This window comes from Trachypithecus francoisi, unplaced genomic scaffold, assembly GCF_009764315.1.
Source record: "Trachypithecus francoisi isolate TF-2019V2 unplaced genomic scaffold, Tfra_2.0 Lachesis_group4, whole genome shotgun sequence".
Classification (NCBI taxonomy): Eukaryota; Metazoa; Chordata; class Mammalia; order Primates; family Cercopithecidae; genus Trachypithecus; species Trachypithecus francoisi.
In genome coordinates, this window is record NW_022681469.1 from 104,351,247 (window position 1) to 104,373,857 (window position 22,611).

At 36.1% G+C, this 22,611-nt stretch overlaps 1 protein-coding gene across 2 annotated transcripts in view; it reads right to left on the reverse strand.

Annotated features, from left to right (window-relative positions):
• The window catches only part of LOC117072623 (probable C-mannosyltransferase DPY19L2), a 40,337-nt gene that overhangs the window by 3,116 nt on the left and 14,610 nt on the right, over positions 1 to 22,611 (reverse strand). For both annotated transcript variants that reach the window (XM_033192945.1, XM_033192944.1), the window contains 5 exons: positions 20,420 to 20,444; positions 19,015 to 19,134; positions 17,311 to 17,485; positions 7,099 to 7,198; positions 5,571 to 5,696 (listed from right to left, as the gene is read on the reverse strand). In XM_033192945.1, the coding sequence (XP_033048836.1) occupies positions 5,571 to 5,696; positions 7,099 to 7,198; positions 17,311 to 17,485; positions 19,015 to 19,134; positions 20,420 to 20,444 (546 nt within the window). The remainder of the gene's footprint in view (positions 1 to 5,570; positions 5,697 to 7,098; positions 7,199 to 17,310; positions 17,486 to 19,014; positions 19,135 to 20,419; positions 20,445 to 22,611) is intronic.

The window sequence follows — 22,611 nt, forward strand, 5'->3', positions numbered from 1 at the left end:
AATAGTGAGATAACTTTGCATTCCTGGGATAAACTCCACTGGTACATTATGTATGTCTTTCTTTAATATATTGCTGGATCCATTTGTTGCAGTTTTACTTAAAAAGTTCACGTGTTCATGATACATTTTGATTGGTTGTTTCCTTTTATTGTAATGTTTCTCTCATGTTGGCATCAGGATAATGCTGACCTCACAGAACCAGCTGGGAAGTAATCCCTCCTTTTGAATTTTCTGGAATACTTTGTAGAATTGGAATTATTTCCAGTGAAGATATCTGTCTTAAAGTTTTCTTTGTGACAATTCTTTTTACTACAAATATGATTTTATTAATAGATATAAGGTCATTCATAATAAGGTAATAGATATAAGATTTTCTATTTCTTAAGTGAACTTTGGTTTCGCATCTTTCAAGAAACTTGTCCATTTTATCTATTTTGTCCCACTTAGTGGAGTAAAGTTGTTCCTAAAATTCCCTCATTATCCTTTTCATTTCTTCAGATCCTGCAGTGATAAAATCTTCTTATTCCTGATATTAGTAATGTCTGTCTTCAATTTTTTAGTTTGGGTAGAAGTTAATCAATTTTATTAATCTTCTCAAGAATCAGTGTTTGGTTTTATTGACTTTTCCCTGTTTTGGGGGGGGAATTCACACTGATTTTGATTCTAATCTTTATGCTTTCTTTTCTTCTCCTTACTTTAGAGTTTATTTGTTCTTTTTTTCTAGTTCCTTAAGGTGAAGCCGAATGACTGATATGAGGCCTTTCTTCTTTTTCTATTATAGGCATTCAACATAAAAACAAATCGCTCTACTGCTGTATCTGCATCCCACAAATAGCGGGATGGTGTTCTCATTTTCCCTTAGGTCAAAATACGTTGAAACTCACCCTCCTTTTGTTTCTTCTTGACCATGGATTATCTGGAAGTGTACTACTTAGTTTCCAAACATTTGAGAGAATTTACATATAGAATTCTGTTACTGATTTCTAATTTAATTTCATTGTAGTCAGAGATTAGATCATTAAATGTGTGAATACTTGTTTTGTGGCCTAGAAAATGGTCTTTTTTGATAAATTGTGTGTGCTTGAATGTCTATTTTGCTGTTATAGGGTGGTGTGTACTATAAATGTCAATTAGGTCATATTGGTTAATGGCATCATTCAAGTCTTCCGTATTCTTACCAAATTTCTTTTTATTTGTTCTACAAATTATTGAGAAGACTATGAAAATTTATAAATGTAGATTTGTCTATTTTTCCTAAAGTTCTATCAGTTGTGCTTCATGTATTTGAAGCTCTGTTATCTGAGTGCATAAATGTTCAGGGTTGCTACATCCTCTTGAAATATAAATCTCTTCTTCATTAAAAAATCCTTGTTTAACCTTGATAATATTCTTAGCATTCAAATGTACTTTTATGTTATTACAGCCACACCAGCTTTCACTGACTAGTGGTAGCATCACATGTCCTTTTCCTATCTGTTAACTTCTAACCTCTTCATTTCATTATATTTAAACACATTTCTTGAAAGTAGCCTATAGTAGGGTCTTACTTTGCTATGCAATCTGACAATTCTTGCTTTTCATTTGTGGTGTTTAGAGCTATATTTGTTTCCTATTGCTGCTATAGCAAATTACCACAAACAGTTGCTTAAAGCAACATGTATTTATTCTCTTTCAAATTTTGGAGCTCATAAGTCTAAAATCATGGTATTGGCAGGACTCCAATCCTGCAGGAGGTTCCAGAAGAAAATCCAATTCCTTGCCTTTTCCAGCTTCTAGAAGCTGGCCTCATTCCATGACTCGTGGCCTTATATCACTCAAACTTCTGCTTCTACTATCACATCACCTTTTTGATCTCTTACTCTTTTGCCTCCTCCTTATAAAGACTTTGTGATTACATTTGTCCTTCCTGGATAATAAGGATAATCTCCACATTTCACAGCATCAATTTAATCACATTTGCAAATTTCCTTTTTCCATGTGAGTAACGTAATTCACAACTTCTGGGAATTAGGACATGGCCATTGTGGGGGGCTCATTATTCAGCCTACCACAAGTTCATTTACACTTAATATGATAATTGATATGGTTAGATTTAAGTCTATAATCTTGGTGCTTTCTCTGTTCCATCTGATCTTTGTCTCCCTTTTCCACTTCTTCTGTCTTATTTTGGATTGAGTGATTTTTATAATTCCATTTTAATATTATTTGTTGCCTTTTGGGTTCTGTCAATTTTTGCTTCATATATTTTGAAATTCTCTTTTAAGTTCACATGCACTCAAATGATTACACCTTTCTCCTGTACTGAACTCTTTTGCATTATCAAACATAGTCGTTTTGAGAAATATTCTTTGTCTTAACATCTATCTTATCTGGTATTTATACATTTTTCACTTCAGCTTTCTAATGTTACTCACATGGTATCTTTTCCATTCTCTTTCCTTCAGCCAACACACTTATTTGTATTTAAAATGCACCTCTTGCAGGCAGTCCATAGATAGGTTTTGCTCTTGTATTCAGTTTGCCAATCTCCACCTTTTGTTTGGAAAAGTTTAGTCCTCTTTCACTTTGAAATTACTGATATAGGCTTGCTATTATGCTGTGTTTTTTTTTAAACTTTTTATTTCAAGACATTTGGAGTTCCACATTAAGTGGGAGATAATACACATAGCTCTTGTACAGTCTTTAGACAGTGTCCCCCGCCATGGTAACATCTTGAATATTTGTATAATATCACAGTCACATAACTCACATTGATAGAATGGTGACAGAGAGCATTTCCATCACCACAGAGATCCCTTGTATAGCCACACATATACTTCCCCCACATTCCCATCCCACCCGAACCCCTCACAACCACAAATCATTATCCATTATCTATAATTGTATCATTTGAAGACAGTTATATAAACGAAATCATACAGTATGTAACCTTTGGGGACTGTCTTTTCTTCATTCAAACAATTCTCTGGAGATTCATACAGGATCTTGAGTGTATCAATAGTCTGATCCTATTGCTGAGCAGGATTCCATGGTATGAATAGATCACTATTATTTAACCATTCACCTTGCGAAAAACATCTGGGTTGTACGAGGTTTAGGCTATTACAAATAAAGCTGCTATAGACATTTTTCTTCAGAATTTTGTGTGAAAACAACTTTTCACCTTTCTTAGAAAAATGCCCAGTACAATTGCTGGGTCTTAAGTTAGTTATATGTTTAGGTTTTTTCCCCTTTTAGTTTTAGTTGACAAATAATACTTGTACATACTTATGGAGTATAGAGTGATATTTCAGTGCATAATTACAATGTGTAATGATCAAGGTAATTAGGATATCCATCACCTCAAACATTTACCATCTGTTTGTGCTGGGAACATTCAAAATCCTCTGTTCTGGCTTTCTTGACATATACGATAAATTACTGTTAACTAATATTCACTCTATAGTACCAGAGAACACTAGAACTTATTCCTTCTATTTATCTGTAGTTTTGTATCTCCTAACCAACCTCTCCTTATCTTCTTCTCCTCCCTACCCTTCCCACCTAGCCTCTAATTACCACAATTCTACTCTACTTCTATGAGCTGCTACTTTGAGCTTTCACATGAGTGACAACATGCACTATTTATCTTTCTGTGGCTGACTGATTTCACTTAATGTATCCAGGCTCATCCATGTCTAGGCTTGCCATTATGCTCTTTTTTTCCCCACTGTTTTATTTTTTGAGTGGTTTTGCTAGGGATGACAACAAGCATCTTTAACATATCATGATTTACTTACCATTTAAATTGGGTTATTTCTAGTAAATCATACATTTCCATGGTTTACTCAATTTTTGTGCTATTGTCATGTATGTTTAATTTCTGTCATAAACTAAAAAATATAATGGTATCACCTTTGCCTTAAATATTGTCTTTTAAAGATTTTCAGAGAAGAAAAACGCATAGTGATTAATATCCACATATTTACCATTTCCAGTGCATTTCAGTATTTCTTGTATATCTGAGTTACCATCTGGCATCATTTCTCATCAGCTGATAGAACTTCTTGTCCATCTTGAAGTATAAATCTGTTACCAACAAATTATCTTAGATTTTGTTGATCTGAAAATGTATTTTTGGCCTCCATTTTAAAAAGATAATTTCATTAAATATATAATTGTTGATTTTTCTTCAGCACTTTGAATTATCATTCCAGTGTCTGTTAATTTCCACTATTTATGTTGAGAAGTCAAATGTTATCATTTTTTTCTCTTATTTTCAAGATTTTCTCTTAATCTTTGATTTTACCACTTTGACTAGAATGTACCTTCCTTTGGTTTTCTTTGGGCGTACCCAGTTGGATTTGTTGAGCTTAGCAGATCTCCAAGTTAGTAATTTTTATCAAACTTGAGAAATTTTTGGCCAACATTTCTTCAATATTTTTTCTGTCGTGTTCTTTTTTTTCATTACATCTAATACTAAAATTATGCATGTGTTAAACTACTTAATGTTACATAGGTCTGTGACGTTGGTTATTTTTCAATCTTTTTGGGTCCTATTCTTTTGATTATTCTCTCTTGATCTATCTTCAAATTCACTGAATTTTCTGTTCAGATGTTCTGTTTTCATCTGAAGATTGCTGTTGAGTACATTTAAATAATGTTCATTTCATTTATTATACTTTTCATCTTCTAGAATTTCCATGGGGGCTGGAGTGTTTCTACTTCTCTGCTAAGATTCCATATCTCTTCACTCATGGATACCATGTTTTCTTTTAATTTATTGAATATATTTTTCTTAAGCCTTTGAATGTGTAATAGTGGTTTTGCAGTCTTTGGCTGCTAAATCCAACATCTGGACCTACTTGAATTGGTTTCTATTAACTTATTTTTTTTTCAGGGTGTTGGTCATACTCTCTCGTTTTAGTTTGCATCTCTGAAACCTTTTGCACAATGTAAATGATATTTTGAAGTGACTGTAGAACCTGTTTTGTTCTTCTGATTGCTAATGTGCTGTTCTAGGAGACAATTAATATGCCTGAATTTCCTGTCATGTGCAGCAGCTAGTATCTCTACTTAGGAGCCTAAACAAAGGCCTCAAAAGATCCATTACACATCTTAGAATTTTATGATTTTTAGAGATTCAAAATTAAAAAATTTTAATTAGGAATGTTTTTCTTATTATGTCATGTTGGGTTTTGTCACTTTTCTTTTAAGTCTTACAAATCCATTATAATTCAGCTATATAGTACAGAATGGCAATATCTCACTTTGTTGTAAATGCAAATCCATATTTCAGATATTTAATAAAAATTTTCATAAATATTTCAAAAATTATGAAAAAAGTTAAGTGGAAGATGTCAAATTAAATTGAAAAATCAGGATATTAAATATACTATAATGTTTGGAATTAAATTCTACTTCATTGATAGTATAGTTTTATTTCTCTAGATGAAATAATTTAAGATACCAGGATAATATTTTAATAAATTTAAAATAAAAATTCTTAAAGAATCAGAACTACTGTAATAAACTGAAACATTTGTTGCTTAAAAATATACCATATTGGATAGCATAGGGTTAATACTCACTTAATTCTCACAACACACCATGCCTCTTCTAAAACATAATAATTCACATGTAACTCTGACAATTTATCTCTTACTTCTTTGGCAGATTTTCGACTATATGTAGAATAAACTATTTTTGTCCGGGCCCTTTAAATTTAAACAATAGTTTAAAAGATTTTAAAATGAATGATAATAGAATAGACTAAAAAAATCTTACCAGCAAATTGAAATCTCAGTACTAACTGGATGGAACACTGATATACATGACTCAAAACAGCATCAATTATTTTGGGGATGGCAGTTTCCACATTCATACTTATATTTTGAATGTAATAAAACTTATAGCAATTTAATTTTGCATATACTGCTCATTATTGTATAAAATAGTCTAAAGTTGTACTGGGTAGCAGACAGCAGCTTAGGATATGAAATTTTCTTCCTCATAATTCACAAAGTTTTCAGAGAATATATTCTGACAGAGACTGAATGTAGTGAAAACATATCTTTAAATGCTTAATTTCATCTGAAGCAGCTCTGGCAAACACATGAATTGAAATTGAGTGTATCAAGTAGAACACTCAGACAATGAGCATCCAGGGTGTCAGAACAGGTAGGAAAAGCACCTTGACAGAATCTTGAGAAATGGGAATCGTCACCTAAATATGGTACAATAGGTGATTTGACCATAGTGGGATTTCTTACAAAATCCTGACAGACTATCACTTATGCGTTGGATGTTGCTTAGAATTTCAACAAGCATATGGGATGCTCAGTCACCACAGTGGTTTCCATGCCAGTTGGCCGTAGTAGAACAGAGAGAGCATCAGGTACATTTCTAAGGTGTCTGACTCCAAGCCCTGGCTCCTAGACAGCAGACCTAAAACTTTTAAATAATTTAAATATTTGCCTCTAACAATAGGCCAAAAATCCACTTTTAAAAACTATTACCCTGACAACTACTAGAATTAACAAAAGAATTTTTTAAACTAGCCATTTAAGGAAAGCAAAACTTTTAGACATCAATGGAAATTAGAGTTCTCATAATCGGCTAGCAAAAATGCTCTAAATTTTCATGAAAGCACGTAATATATAATAGCAACTTTCAAGTACTTTTTCTACCTGTCACAAAAGGCTAGTCATTGGCCACCAGTAAGATCCAGAAATCATTTCTTAAATCAGAGTGGGGCTTGTGGTGTAGAGCAGGGGTTGGCAAACCATGGCTGTGAGTAAAATCCATCCTACCTCCTCTTCCAACTACCTAGTAGTTTTACTGGAATACACACACATATCATAAATATATGACACATTTGTCACTTTGGGAAAAACTGGCTTTTGCATTTTTCAGTTTTCAGAGGTCTGCTTGCTCCAGAGGCAACGGGTACGTACTGTCATTTCTGGATGGTCACTGTCATTTTTTTTTGAACTTCCATCACAAAAATGAGGATGAGTTTGTGTGTGTGTGTGTGTGTGTGTGTGTAAATATTTTCCCAATTCCTAAGAATTGGGAGTCACCAAATGATTCTTGATGAAATACTCATCAGCTGCCAACCTCAAGTCTGCATCTTCGTAACATGGATGATTCACAATGGGATGAAGAGTAGACAGCTTGACACTTGCCATTGTAGGCATGGCACCTGCGAAGACGGCATCTGGAAAAAAAAAAAGGCTATATTCTTCAATGAAATGTTTTAAAGAAAGAAAATCAGAAGTTAAACTTAACTCTAATATGTGAACCCAGATTAAGAAGGATGATGCCTATTTACATGACCATGGATCTCATTCCTTTTATTGACTCAATAGTTACTCATTGTCTACTATAATAATAGCTGATTTTTTTTGTTCAAACACTATCTTGGTGCTAGAAATTGTGCTTCACATTTTAACAAGAATTAAATAACTTAATTTGCACAATTCTAAGAGGTAGATCCCCTGTTCTTACTTTGTAGAATCTACAAACTGAGCATGTGAGGGGTCTGGGTTGCACACTCATTAGAATCTAATGCCTGATGATCTGAGGTGGAACAGTTTCATCCAGAAACCAACCCCCATCCCCCAGTTCTGTGGAAAAAATGGTCTTCCATGAAACCAGTCCCTGGTGCCAAAAAGGCTGGGGACTGCTGTTGTAGATGATGAAGAGACAGCCAAGTTAAGTGAGTTGCCCAAGACTGCACAGCCAGGAAGTTCCAGAGCCTGCCCTCTTAGCTGCTTCACTAAAGCTTCCTGCCATGCTAGAGCACCATGCTAACAACAGGACTATAGACACACATGAAACAAAAAGAATGTAAAATGTCATATCTGTTCCAACAATGTGAAATGCCAGGAACTGAGAGACTATGTAGGGCAAGTCTCATGGGACATTTTTTCAAATGACTTTTGTGGCTTGTGACCTGTGGTCCTGTGGATGTGCCATAAAAAAAGAAAAGCATTGTTTTCTTCCCTCAGGTCATCTTTAATTAAGTTCTCAGAGTTACCATTTGACTTGACACCATTTATACATGCCATGAAATCATTTCATTACTTGCTGGTGGTACTTTTTGGAGTAATGACATGTATAAATTTGGTCATAACTAGAGATACATCAGAATCTACTATCTGGCTTCCATTTCATCTCTCAAAACACCAGAAGACCAAATGCTTACTTGGTACTTTTGTATAAAAAACAATTATATAATTGTGAAAGTTATTATCATTTTTAATCAGCACAATAAAATCAGTAATAAAGATAAGACATATTTTTCAGATCTACTGTAAAAAACTGTATGTTGGAGAGGAGGTGGAGCATGATAACCAAACAGAAGCTTCCACTGTTCATCCTCCCCTCAGGAACACCAAATTTGATAAGGATCTACACAAAAATCACCTTCATAAGAAACAAAAATCAGCTTAGGTACCAGTGTGGCCGCAGTAGGGAGGAGCACCAAGAAGGTTCTTGTGGTCCCCAATTCCAGGCCTTAGCTCTTGGGTGGCATTTCTCGACCTGCCCTGGGCTGGAAGAGAGCCCATTGCCCCGAAGGGTGAGTCCCAGGCCGGGCAGCACTCACCACAAGCTGACTGAAGGGTCCTTGGGCCTTAGGTGGATGTTGGCGGTAGCCAGGCAGTACCTCCTATGGGCCTGTGGTAGTGGTGGAAATGGAGAGAGACCCCTCTGTCTGGGGAAAGGGGAAGGAAGGGTGGGAAGGACTTTGGTGGTTTCAGCACCAGCTCAGCTGTGGTAGAATACAGTATCAGGTAGATTTCTAAGGTGTCTGACTCCAGGCCCTGGCTCCTGGACAGCAGCAGCATCTCTGGACCTGACTATGACCTGGGGGATCTTGCCACCCTGAAGGGAAGGTCACCAAAGCAAAGTCTGGTTTGCTTTGCCACCTGCTGACTGTAGAGCCCTACACCTTGAGCAAACATAGGTGGTGGCCAGGCAGTAGTTACAATGAGCCTTGGTCAAGACCCACTGCTGTGCTAGCTGCAAGTCTGACCCAATACATTCCCAGTAGTGGTGGCCACAGAGGTGTTTATATCACCCCACTTCTAGCTCCAGGCAGCTTAGCACATAGAGAGGAAGAGAGAGAGAGAGACTCCATATGGGAGAGAGTAAGGGAAGAGAACAAGAGCTTCTGCCTGCTAATCCTGAGAATTCTGGATTTTATCCAAGACCACCAAGGTAGTACCTCTAAAAGTCTGCAATAGCTTCAGCATTACTGGGCATGGGGTGCCTCCTACTGCAGATACAGCTGCAGTGACCAGAAACTTAGATCACAACACTGAAGTCCCTTTGAATACCTGGAAAGCCTTTCCAAGAAGGATGGGTACAAACAAGCCCGGACTGCAAAAACTACAATAAATACCTAACTCTTCAATGCCCAGACACTGACAAACATCCACAAGCATCAAGACCATCCAGGAAAACGTGACCTAACCAAACAAACTAAATGAGGCACTAGGAGGCCAATCCTGGAGAGAGAGAGATATGTGACCTTTCAGACAATTCAAAATAGCTATGCTGAGGAAACTCAAAGAAATTCAAGATAACACAGAGAAGGAATTAGTAATCTTACCAGATAAAGTTAACAAATTGAAATAATTAAAAAGAAGCAGAAATTCTGGAGCTGAAAAATGCAACTGACATACTGAAGAATGCATCAGTCTCTTAATAGCAGAACTGATCAAGCAGAAGAAAGAATTAGTGAGCTTGAAGACAGGCTGCTTGAAAATACACAGTCAGAGGAAATAAAAGAATAGAAAAGAATGAAGCATACTTTCAAGATCTAGAAGTAGCCTTTAAAGGGAAAAATCTAAGAGTTATTGGCCTTAAAGAGGAGGTAGAGAGAGAGATAGCAGTAGGAAGTTTATTCAAAAGTATAACAGAGAACTTCTCAAAGCTAGAGAAAATATCAATATTCACGCACAAGAAGGTTATAGACCACCAAGCAGATTTAACCCAAAGACTAACTCATTTAATATCAAATTCCCAAAGGTCAAGGATAAAGAAAGGATCCTAAAAGCTGCAAGAGAAAAGAAACAAATAACATACAATGGAGCTCTAATACAACTGGCAGCAGACTCTTCAGTGGAAACCTTACAGGCCAGGAGAGCATGCCAAGACATATTTAAAGTGAAGGAAAAAACCTTTTACCCGAGAGTAGTGTATCCAGAGAAAATGTCCTTCAAACCTAAAGGAGAAGACTTTCCCAGTCAAACAAAAGCTGTGAAATTTCATTAACACCAGACCTATCCTACAAGAAATGCTAAAGAAAGTTCTTCAATCTGAAAGAAAAGGACATTAATGAGGAGGAAATAATCGGCAGGCACAAAAGTCACTGGTAATAGTAAGTACACAGAGAAACACAGAATATTATAGCAGTTTAATTATGGTATATAAACTACTTATATGATAAGCAGAAAGACAAAAAGATGAACCAATAAAAAATAACTACAACAACTTTTCAAGAGACAGTACAATAAGATGTAAATAGAAACAACAAAAAGGTAAAAAGTGGGGAAATGAAGTTAAAGTTTAGCTTTCCTTTGGCTTGTTTGTTTATGCAATCAGTGTTGTCATCAGTTTAAAATAATGGGTTAATAAGATATTATTTGCAAGTCTCATGGTAACCTCAAGTTTAAAAACATATAGTGGATATACACAAAATAAAAAGCAATAAATTAAAACACACCACCAGAGAAAAATCACCTTCAATGAAAGAAAAAGAGGAAGGAAAAGAAGATCACAAAACAATGAGAAAACAAATAATGAAATGGCAGGCGTAAGTCCTTATCAGTAATAACACTGAGTGTAAATGGACTGAATTCTCCAATCAAAAGACAAAGAGTGGGTGAATAAGCAAACAAAACCCTAAGAATCTGTAACCTACAAGAAACACACTTTACTTATGATGGCACATACAGACTGAAAACAGAGTGATGGAAAATTATATTCCATGCTGATGGAAACCATAAAAGAGCAGGAATAGCCATACTTACATCAGACACAATAGATTACAAGATAAAAGCTATAAAAAGAGATAAAGGTCATTATATAATGATAAAGGGGTTAATTCAGCAAGAGTACATAACAATTGTAAATATATATACACCCAATACTGGAGCATGCAGATATATGAAGCAAATATTATCAGAGCAAAAGAGACAGATCCCAATACAATAATAGCCTGGACTTCAACACCCCACCTTCAGCAGTGGACAGATCATCTAGACAGAAAATCAACAAAGAAACAGTGAACTTAATCTGCACTATAGAGCAAAAGGACCTAATAGATACTTATAGAACATTTCATCCAATATCTACAGAATACACATCCTTCTCCTCAGCACATGGATCATTCATTCCTCAAGGATAGACCACAAAACAAGGATAGGCCACAAAACAAGTCTTAATCGAGACCATCCTGGCTAACATGGTGAAACCCCGTCTCTACTAAAAAATACAAAAAACTAGCCGGGCGAGGTGGTGGGCGCCTGTAGTCCCAGCTACTCGGGAGGCTGAGGCAGGAGAATGGCGTAAACCCGGGAGGCGGAGCTTGCAGTGAGCCAAGATCCGGTCACTGCCCTCCAGCCTGGGCGACAGAGCGAGACTCCGTCTCAAAAAAAAAAAAAAAAAAAAAAAAAAATTGAAACAATATAATGTGTCTTCTCCGACCACAATGGAAAAAACAAAAAACAAAAAACTAGAAATCAGTAGCAAAAGGAATTTTGGAAACTCTACAAACATAGAAATTAAAGAATATGCTCCTGAATGACCAGTGACTAAAGAAATTAAGAAGGAAACTGAAAATGTTCTTGAAACAAATGACAATGAAAACACAACATATCAAAACCTATGAGATACAGCGAAAGCAGGATTAAGAGGGAAGTCTTATAGCTATAAGTGCCTACATCAAAAAAGAAGTAAAACCTCAAATTAACAACCCAATGATGCATATTAAAAAACTAGAAAAGGGCAAACAAAACCCAAAGTTGGTAGGAGAAATGAAATAATAAAGATCAGAGCAGAAATAAATGAAATTTCAATGAAGAAAACAATATAAAAGATCAACTGATTTTCTGAAAAGATAAAATTAACAAACCTTTAGCCAGACGAAGAAAAAAAGAGAGAAGGCCCAAATAAATAAAATCAGAGATTAGAAAAAAGAGATATTACAACCAATATCTCAGGAATTAAAGGATCATCACAGACTACCATGAGCAACTGTATGCCGATAAATTAAAGGATCACAGAAATTAAGGATCTCTAATAGACTACCATGAGCAACTATATGCCGATCAATTAGAAAACCTAGAAATGGGTAAATCCCTAGATATGTAAAACCTACCAAGACTGAACTACATAGAAATCCAAAACCTGAACAGATCAATCACAAGTAATGAGATCAAATCTCTAATGAAAAGTCTCTCAGCAAAGAAAAGCCCAGGACCTGATGGCTTCACTGCTTAATTTTATCAAACATTTAAAGAAGAACTAATATCAATCCTACTCTAACGATTCTAGGAAATAGAGGAAGAGGGAATACTTCCAAATCCGCTGTATGAGACCAATATCACTTTAATACCAAAACCATACAAAGACCCATCAAAAAAAGAAAACTATGGGCCAATATCTCTGATTAATGTTAATGCAAAAATCCTCAACAAAATACTAGCAAACTGAATTCAGTAACACATTAAAAAGATTATTCATCATGACCAAATAGAATTTATCTCAGGGACACAAAGATGGTTCAACACAGCAAATCAATGTGATACGTAATATCAACACAATGAAAGGGAAAAATCATATGATCATCTCATCTCCAGAGATGCAGAAAAATCATTTGATAAAATTCAACATCCCTTCATGATAAAAATCTTCAAAAAAAAACTGGGTATAGAAGGAATATTAATCAACATAAGAGAAGCCATATACAGCAGACCCACAGCTAGTATCATACTGAGAGAGGAAACATCAAAAGCCTTTCTTCTAAGATCTGGGACGTGACAAGGATGCTCACTTTTTACAACATTATTCAACATAGTACTGTAAATCCTCACTAAAGCAATCAGACAAGAGAAAGAAATAATAAAGCATCCAAATGTAAAAGGAAGAGGTCAAATTATCATTGTTTGCAGATAATATGATCTTATATTTAGAAAAACCTAAAATCTCCACCAAAAAAAACTATTAGAACCGATAAATTCAGTAATGTTGTAGGATACAAAATCATACAAAAATCATTAACATTACTATATGCCAACAGAGAACAATCTGAAAAAGAAAATTTAAGAAGTAATTCCATTTACAGTAGACACACATAAAATTAAATACCTAGAAATTAACCAAAGAAATGAAACATCTCTAAAATGAAAGCTATAGAAAACTGGAGAAAGAAATTGAAGAAGACACAAAAAACGGAAAGCTATTCCATGTTCAAGCATTGGAAGAATCAATATTGCTAAAATGTCCACACTATTCAAAGCAATCTACATATTCAATGCAATTCCCATCAAACTACTAATGATATTCCTCACAGAAACAGAAAAAAACAATCTTTATTTATATGAAAACAGAAAAGACCTAGAATAACCAAAGCTATCCTGAGCAAGAACAAAACTGAAGGAATCACAATACCTGACTTCAAATTATACTACAGAAGTATAGTAACCAAAACATCACGGTACTGCCATAAAAACACACACACAGACCAGTGGAACAGAATGGAGAACCCAGAAAGAAATCCATACATCTACAGTAAACTCATTTTTTACAGCAGTCCCAAAAACATCCATTGGGGAAAAGGCAATCTCTTCAATAAATGGTGCTGGGAAAACTGGATATCCATATGCGGAAGAATGAATCTACACTCCTATCTCTTGCCATATGCAAAAATCAAATCCAAATGGATTAAAGACTTAAATCTAAGACCTCAAACTCTGAAATTACTGCAAGAAAACTTTGGGGAAACTCTCCAGGACTTTTGGATTGGGCAAAGATTTCTTGAGTAAATACCTGGGAAGCACAGGCAACCAAAGCAAAAATGAACAAATGGGATCACATCAAGTACAAAAGCTTCTGCACAGCAAAGGAAACAAATCAGCAAAGTGAAGAGACAACAGAAAGAACGGGCGAAAATATTTGCAAACTACCAATCTGACAAGGAATTAATAACCAGAGTATACAAGGAGCTCAAACAACTCTGTAGGAAAAAACATCTAAAAATCTACTTTAAAAATGGGCAAAAGATCTGAATAGACATTTCTCAAAAGAAAACATAAAAGTGGCAAACAGGTACATGAAAAGGTGCTCAACATCAATGATCATCAGAGAAATGCAAATCAAAACTACAGTGAAATAGCATCTCACTCCAATTAAAATGGCTATTATTCAAAAGACAGGCAATAGCAAATGGCGGTTATCCAAAAGACAGGAAAAGATGTGGAGAAAAGGGAACTCTCGTACACTTTTGGTGAAAATGTAAATTAGTACAACCACTATGTAGAAGAGTTTGGAGGCTCCTCAAAAAACTAAAAATAGAGTTACCAAATGATCCAGCAATCCTACTCTTAGATATATACCCCAAAGAAAGGAAATAAATGTTTAGAAGAGGTATCTGCACTCCCGTGTTTATTGCGGCACTTCTCACAATAGCCTAGATTTAGAAGCAACCTAAGTGTCCATCAACAGGTGAATGGATAAAGAAAATGTGGTACACTGACACAATGCAGTGCGATTCAGCCATAAAAAAGAATGAGATCCTGTCATAAAAAAAGAATGAGATCCTATCCATAACATGGATGGAACTGGAGGTCATTACATTAACTGAAATAAGCCAGGTACAGAAAGACAGACTTTGCATGTTCTTACTTATTTCTGGGAGCCAAAAATTAAGAGTTGAACTCATGGAGATCAAGAATAGAATGATGGTTACCAGAGGCTGGGAAGGATAGTGAGGGGATGGAGGGGAAGTGAGGATGGTTAATGTGCACAAACGAAATAGAATGGATAAGATGTAGTGTTTGGTAACACAGAAGGGTGACTATAGTCAACAAAATTTTACTGTACATTTAAAAATAACTGAGAGAGTATAACTGGCTTGTTTGTAACACAAAGGATCAATGCTTCAGGTGATGGATACTCCATTTACCCTGATGTGATTATTACACATTGTATGCCTGTATCAAAATATCCCATCTACCACATAAATATACACACCTGCTACATACCCACATAAATTAAAAACTTTGAGAACCCTGAGTGTTTACTTTCCAATATAACTAAGCATTCTAAATACAACTTTGAATGAAAATTTCTTTATATGCCTCAAATTTGAAAATATGTAAGCCAATCAAATAATGTGTATTTATTATTGGAGACTCAATAATTAATGATGACAAGCTGTTAAGCTAGAGAAGTGGTTCTCAAGCAGGCATGATTTTGCTCCCTAGGGTGCACTATCAACTTCTGGAGACATTTTTGGATGTCATGCTATGGGGAGGAGGGAGGAGATGCTGTTGGCATCTTGCAGATAGAGGCCAAGGATTTCTTGTAATACATAGGACAGCCTCAATGTCAACAGTGCTAAGGTTGGGAAATGCTGGGCAAGAAGAATTGAAAGCCTTGGGCCAGGGTCTTCCAAAAAAAAAAACTAGGCACACCTGTCCAGCAAGAGCTGGACCCACTGAGTTGTCATCTATGGCAGACAGGGAGGAAGAAATACCCTCCCCCTCCACCTTCTGTCTTTTTGGCTGTGAAGTAAATGACCATAACAAGGAAGAACAAGGTATTTTCCTATCACTGTATGGAAGTTTCCATTTACCCTACTACACAGATTAGAAAAAGGTATTTCCCTGACTTGACAGAGCCCCATTTCTACATGGCTTGATGAGTGGACCACAAGCTGGATTTAAGCTTTCACTTACCCTCTCAATTGGTCACCTTTGTGCAGTGCACAAACTATACAGCCTTACATGGTGGGCCTCAATATAAGCACTAGTCCCGCTAATACTACAAAACTTCATACAGCTTTTAATATGTGGTAACCATGAGATAACTCATAATAAGAGTAATTAACAGGAGAATAAGACAGATTGAAAAGAAGATCAAAGAAGAGGCATCTAAAAGTGAGATGGGGGTTTGTGGCAGTTATCTTAGAAGGATAAGTTGCCAAATGTAGGCTCTCCGTCAGGAACCCAGTGCAAACACCGGAACAAAGAAATACACAAGAAAAGATTAAAAGGGCAGATATCTTTAAAAGCTTGGGAAGAATAGCCATAACTGGGGAGGGGCAAGGCAGAGTAAAGAAAGGGAGTGATTACCTTGAGCTCCTATGTGGAAAAAGTCAGTTGGGGATTACTTTTAAAATTCGAATTAAACTGGCTTGGCAGTTTAACGAGGCGCTGTCACCTACACCCTTTGAAAGCTATAGACCAAATATCTCAGTTAAAGCTTATAAAGATTTACCTTAATGATGGTTAATTAGTAAAAAAGTGGCCATCAAATAAGAAATAACAGGAAACAAGCTCAGGAGTCGTAAGAAAATTTAAATAAACCATAGTGAAGAACTTGTGCCAGAGAAAGCTTCTAAATATCAAAAATAATCTTAGATTTACAAATTTAGTTGCAGAAAATGTTATAGAATATACTTGATTCTCTGGAAAGATATTTTAAAATATGTATCTGCTTGAGGTAGTTCTGAATAAAGACAGGAAGAAAAGGAGCTAAGCTAAAAAGAACATTTTGGAGTATTTAAAAGTAGGATGTATACTATCTCTGTGAGATGATTTCGTGAAGAAAATAGAATATCCAAGACTTTAACTCTTCTGCCGATGACCTGTTTACAGAATTAGAGGAGATGGCACTGATTGGAGTGACAGAAGCGGTGCCAGTTCTCCCCACCATCAAGAGTATCTTCTGCTATGCCTGACACAAGGTGTAAAATTTCATTTTTAAAGATTTACTTCTTTGATTTGTCATTGTTATGGTTAAAATGCTGTAGTGCTCTCTGAGAGTTAAAGGACATAACTTGTGAAAAGTCATTAATTTCCTGGTACTAATTTAAATTTGATAATTATCAGGAGGGGCTTAAAGGGGGCGCAAAGTTACCTTTTGGGAGGGTTTAATTGACACTACAATAGTCTGCTCAAAGTCTGTGAGAGTATGAATGCCTATTTGTAAATCTGTCATACACACATATATCAGAAATGACAATTATACAGTATATACAAATGTGTTTGTGAGTATGTTTGCGTACAACTATGCATTAATCAAATACCTACACACCTGGTGTGGTATTGTATTTGATCCACTGTAAAAGTTCTTCCTGAGGCAAATTATTAAATTCTCCTATTATGCTCCATTGATTACGGAGGTTTGCATAACCTTGTATTGACATCACTGTTAGAATGCCAAAGATAACATTCTTAAAACGAACTCTGCGAAAAAGCCAGCCAAAGAGCTGAAACGACAGAAACCATTTATTTATAGTTCTTATAGAGTACTGTAGGGTCAACAATAAATTCTCACCTTGTTACTCAAACCAATGTGAATTACCCTTTGATATCAGCACACACATATATAGAGTTACCATCTCCGGTTGTTTCTAAAGCAACGAATATGTTGGCATTACAGGGCCCAGGTTAAAATGGAACTTTCTCTCCCCTGGGAAGAATTAAGGAAGGAATGCCTGATCCTTCTAGTACTAATTTACTACCACGGATTAAAATAAACAAATCACAACTGTGAAACATCTTAGAACTAAATCCTTTCATCCTTGGCTGCCTTTTGTGGACATCGTTAGCAGACAGGGAAGCCCTATTAGCTTGACATATATAGATTCTTCTCAGGAAAACAGGCATTATGGTATTTTAAGGCTATAAACTCAAATTAAGTTGTTTGTAGAAGTACCTTAGGCCCAATATTCTAATTTATCTAGTTCTTTTCTATGTTAGATACACTGATAGAACCCCAGAATTTCCTATAGATTCTTCGAGCCAAACAGGACCATAGTAGAGCAATTACTCTGCATCTACTCTGGTATTGGATGAGTACTTCAGGGTAGTTTTGGTGAACCAGGAAACTTTTTTTTTTTTTTTTTTTGAGACAGAGTCTCACTCGTCTCCCAGACTGAAATGCAGTGGTGTGACCTCAGCTCACTTCAACCTCCACTTCTCGGGTTCCAACAATATTCCTGCCTCAGCGTCCTGAGTAGCTGGGATTACAGGCACACACCACCATGCCCAGCTAATTTTTGTATTTTAGTAGAGACAGGGTTTCACCATGTTGGCCAGGCTGGTCTTGAACTCCTGACCTCAAGTGATCTGCCCACCTCAGCCTTCCAAAGTGCTGGGATTTCACGTGTGAGCCACTGTGCCCGGCCACCAGGAAACTTTTTTTTTCTTTTTTTTGAGACAGTCTCACTCTGTCACCCAGGTTAGAGTGTTGCGGCGCAATCTTGGCTGACTGCAGCCTCTGCTTCCCAGGTTCAAGCGATTCTCCTGCCTCAGCCTCCCAAGTAGCTAGAATTACAGGCACTTGCCACCATGCCTGGCTAATTTTTGAATTTTAGTAGAGATGGGGTTTCACCATGTTGGCCAGGAAGGTCTCGAACGCCTGGCCTCAAGTGATCCACCCATCTCGGCCTCCCAAAGTGCTGAGATTACAGGTGTGAGCCACTGCGCCAGGCACTCTTACATAAACCTGAACTCCAAAAGGTTATGTTCATGGACAGGACATTAACAGAGGAGAAATGTTTGCCTAATCGCTTGTTATAGAACTATCAATTAAAATCTAGAAATACTTTTCAAAGCCACTTGAAACTTCTTTTCTTGCTTAGAGTGAATCATGAAGTAATATTTTAAATCATTTAAGTTAGTTAAATTAAAAACACTTAGTGTGTTTATATTTTGAATTAGCAAAGCCACGGTAACTACTAAGTGTAGCTGCTATAGTTTTTACAGTATTGTTACACAACAATGAACTCCTTACCTGTCGAGAGCATAACAAGGAAGCCATAACACACATGTGCGGCGTCAAAAACAGCTTTAGCCTCATAATTAAAATGGCAAGGGCAGTAAACGCTAACAACTGCAATGTGTGAAAAGCCAGCTACAGAAACACAAATAAGGCACAATCACATTTTTATATTTCATACTTTTAAATTAATGAACTATATTGAAACTATATTATTCATTAAGACAAGGATCTTCTAACTTAGTAATGAGCCTATTAGTATTCATTCATTCAACAACAATTTATCGAATGCCTACTATGTTCCAGGTACTCTTCTGGGTGCTTCAGATACAACAGTGAGCAATTTCTGCCCTTGTATTACATTTAAGTACATTTAGTACCGAAAGACAGACAATACATAGACATAGCAATAAACAAATCCATTACATAGTCTACTGTAAGGCAATAAGTGCAGCCGGCAAGAAAATGGAGCAGGCAGAGGAGCCAGGGAGAGCAGGAGGTGGTGTGAGGAGGCGGAGGACCAACACAGTGGGCCTCACTGTAAAGTGACAAAGTTACTAATGCATCCCTGATGCAAAAATCTGAAATCTACAATGCTCCGAAATCTGAAACTTTTGAGTACCAATATGGTGTTCAAAGGTTATGCTAAAACAAATGCTCATTGAAGCATTTGGATTTTAGATTTTCAGATTAGGGATCTCAACTAGTAACTACAGTGTAAATATTCCAAAATTCAATAAAATCTGAAGTCTGAAACGCCTCTAGTCCTAAGCACTTTGGATAAGGGATACTCAACATGTGTAATAAACTATCCCTATTAAGTTCAAATTCAGTTACCCACTCCTGTAAATTTGATCTTTACCTCAACACCCACTTAAAGTTCTATCAAATAGGAAATATTTCCAGCCCACACTGATCTTTTCCTTTTTATGCCACAAAATAATTTTACACCATATAAAATGTTGTCGTATTTGTCTCCTTTGTAAAATTACACATACTGAAGGGCAGCAACATTACTTTAGTATCTTTTGTCCTTCAACACTTCTGAGCTTGTCGCTGACTGACCAGCAAATCTATGTGGTGGCAGATGGCCACCAGTCACAGGGCCAGGGGTGCCTGCCCTAACGGACTGTAGCTGATTAGCTCAGCAGGCTAGAAACCAAATGCTTGTTATTGTAAAATGAATGCAATTTAATTTAATTCTGTACTATAGTCACAAATCAGCCTTCTAGCTTTTAAATCCTTATTACTATTCAAAAGTGAGAGCAGATGAAAGAGTAAGAAGGATCAGCAGAAATGTATCACCAATGCTGACAACTCATGACTGATGGTGCGTCAGCAGCAGGTTATACCTTTGTCAATTATCCTCAAACTAGAATGTAATACACAAGTCTACCAGAGATTAAAATGAAAGCTTTACCTCACCATGTTCAAGGAGCTTTTTTCTAGAATAAAACAAAAATATTATCTATTTACTGAATGTCTCTTATACTATGAATACATAAAAATAAGCTTCATTTGTTTGATCTGAGATTTTAAAAATCTGACTATCTTCTAAACTACTTAGGAACATACATAAAAATAAAAATATCAGATAATACTACAAAAATTACAACAATTTAAAAGTCATAATTTAGTTATTTGGTTAAGACAAAATAGATTTTACAGATCCCTGGAGATTGTACCTCTCATGAATAAATGAATAGGATGACCTTCTATTCAACCTATATATACAGTGTATACAATACTTTAGATGACCACTGTTAAACTTTTGAGTTGTTTTCATTTTTCACAATTACAAATAACATAGACACTCGTGCATAAAACTTTGTAAGCATCTCTGAATATTCCCTTAGCATAAATTTCCAGAAGAAAAATTACTGGGTAAAACATAAATATTTTTAGTTTCAGAAAAGTTGTCCCTTTATAAAATACTTACAGTACACCTACTGTATTCTAGGCAGTATGCAATGAAATGAATACCACAGTCCCTGCTTATCCTCCGATCCTCACTTTCCACAGTTTCAGTTACCTGTGGTCAACTGTAGTCCAAAAATATTAAACGAAAAATTCCAGGAAATAAATAATTCCTAAGTTTTAAATTGTGTACCATACTGAATAGTGAAATCTCAAGTCACCCTGCTTCATCCTACCTGGGACGTGACTCACCCCTTTGTCCAGCATATCCATGCTGTATTTGTCACTGGCCTGTTAGTCACATAGTTACCATTTCAGTTATCAGATGGACTCTGGTGGTATTCTCAGTGCTTATTTTCAAGTAACCCTTTTCTGACTTAATAATGGTCCCAAAGTGCAAGAGCAGTGATGCTGGCAGTTGAGATATGCCAAAGAGAAGCTGTAAAGTGCTTTCGTTAAGAAAAAAAGATGAAAGTTCTCAAAAGAAAAAGCATCATATGCTGAGGTTGCTAAGATCTACAGTAAGAACAAATCTATCCATGAAATTGTAAAGAAGAAAAAATTAATGCTGGTTTTGCTGTTGCACCTAAAACTGCAAAAGTTATGGCCACAGTCCATGATAAGTGCTTAGTTAAGATGGGAAAGGCATGAAATCTGTGGGTGGAAGATGTGAACAGAAATGTGTTCCGATGATGGCAATCAGGTGTGTTACTCTCTGCAGTTTCAAGACTGGGGGTCTTGGGATGTATCGCCCTGCAGATAAGGGCAACTGCTGTGCAGCATGAACAGTATGGACACAACACTTACCTTCATGGAGTTTATATTAGAGTAAGACAAGAGGTAGGAGGCTGCCTATTTTATTCTTCTCTTGAAAAGACTGGGTATTTTACTTTCATGCAAGGCTTTATAGCCTGCAGCTGCATTCTAATATGGATTTTGGGGGTGAAGAGAGAAATAAGTGTGGAAAGTAAGTTCAGGGGTACAGAGACCCATAGGTTTTTTAAAAGAGAAGTCAGGGGAAGGTCTCTTAAGGTAGTAGTGGAGCCCAAATTATTCTATCTCCCTTGTAGCTCCTACCCTTTGTATGCAGTAGTTTTTTTTAAAATAGAAGACAGGGGAAGGTCTCTTAAGGTAATAGTGGAGACCAAATTATTCTATTTCCCTTGTAGCTCCTTCCCTGTGTATGCAGTTAATGGAGTGGGGTTTCCCCACTTGTCCCGAAATCTTCTAGGCACAACAGATTCCTGTAGTGAGCTGTATGCAAGGAAGAAGCCTGGTAGGTGAGTAATTATTATAATCACCAAGAACCCTGAAAGTAACTACTGATACTTTATTTAAATCAAGTAGCTAATTAAAAATGTGAATATACAACCAAATCCCAAGACACAAATAGCATGAAAAGGAAACACCAAAATGAGTAAAAAACTTGACCTCTCATGAAACAGCTAATGCAAATGAAAACTCCAGTTATTATTTTCACAGAAGTTTAAGAGGATAAGGCATCTATATAATTAAAATAAGCTCCAGTGAAAAGGAGTTTTCAGAAATTCTAAGAAAAATATATTTGCCTAATTTAAAGCCTCAAAAGAAGGTTAAAGAGCAACATGTACACAGCTGAAGTTGACAGTATTAAAGACTCAGTGATGATATTCTCTGAGAACACAGAAAGAAAAGAAATAGATAATATGATAAAAG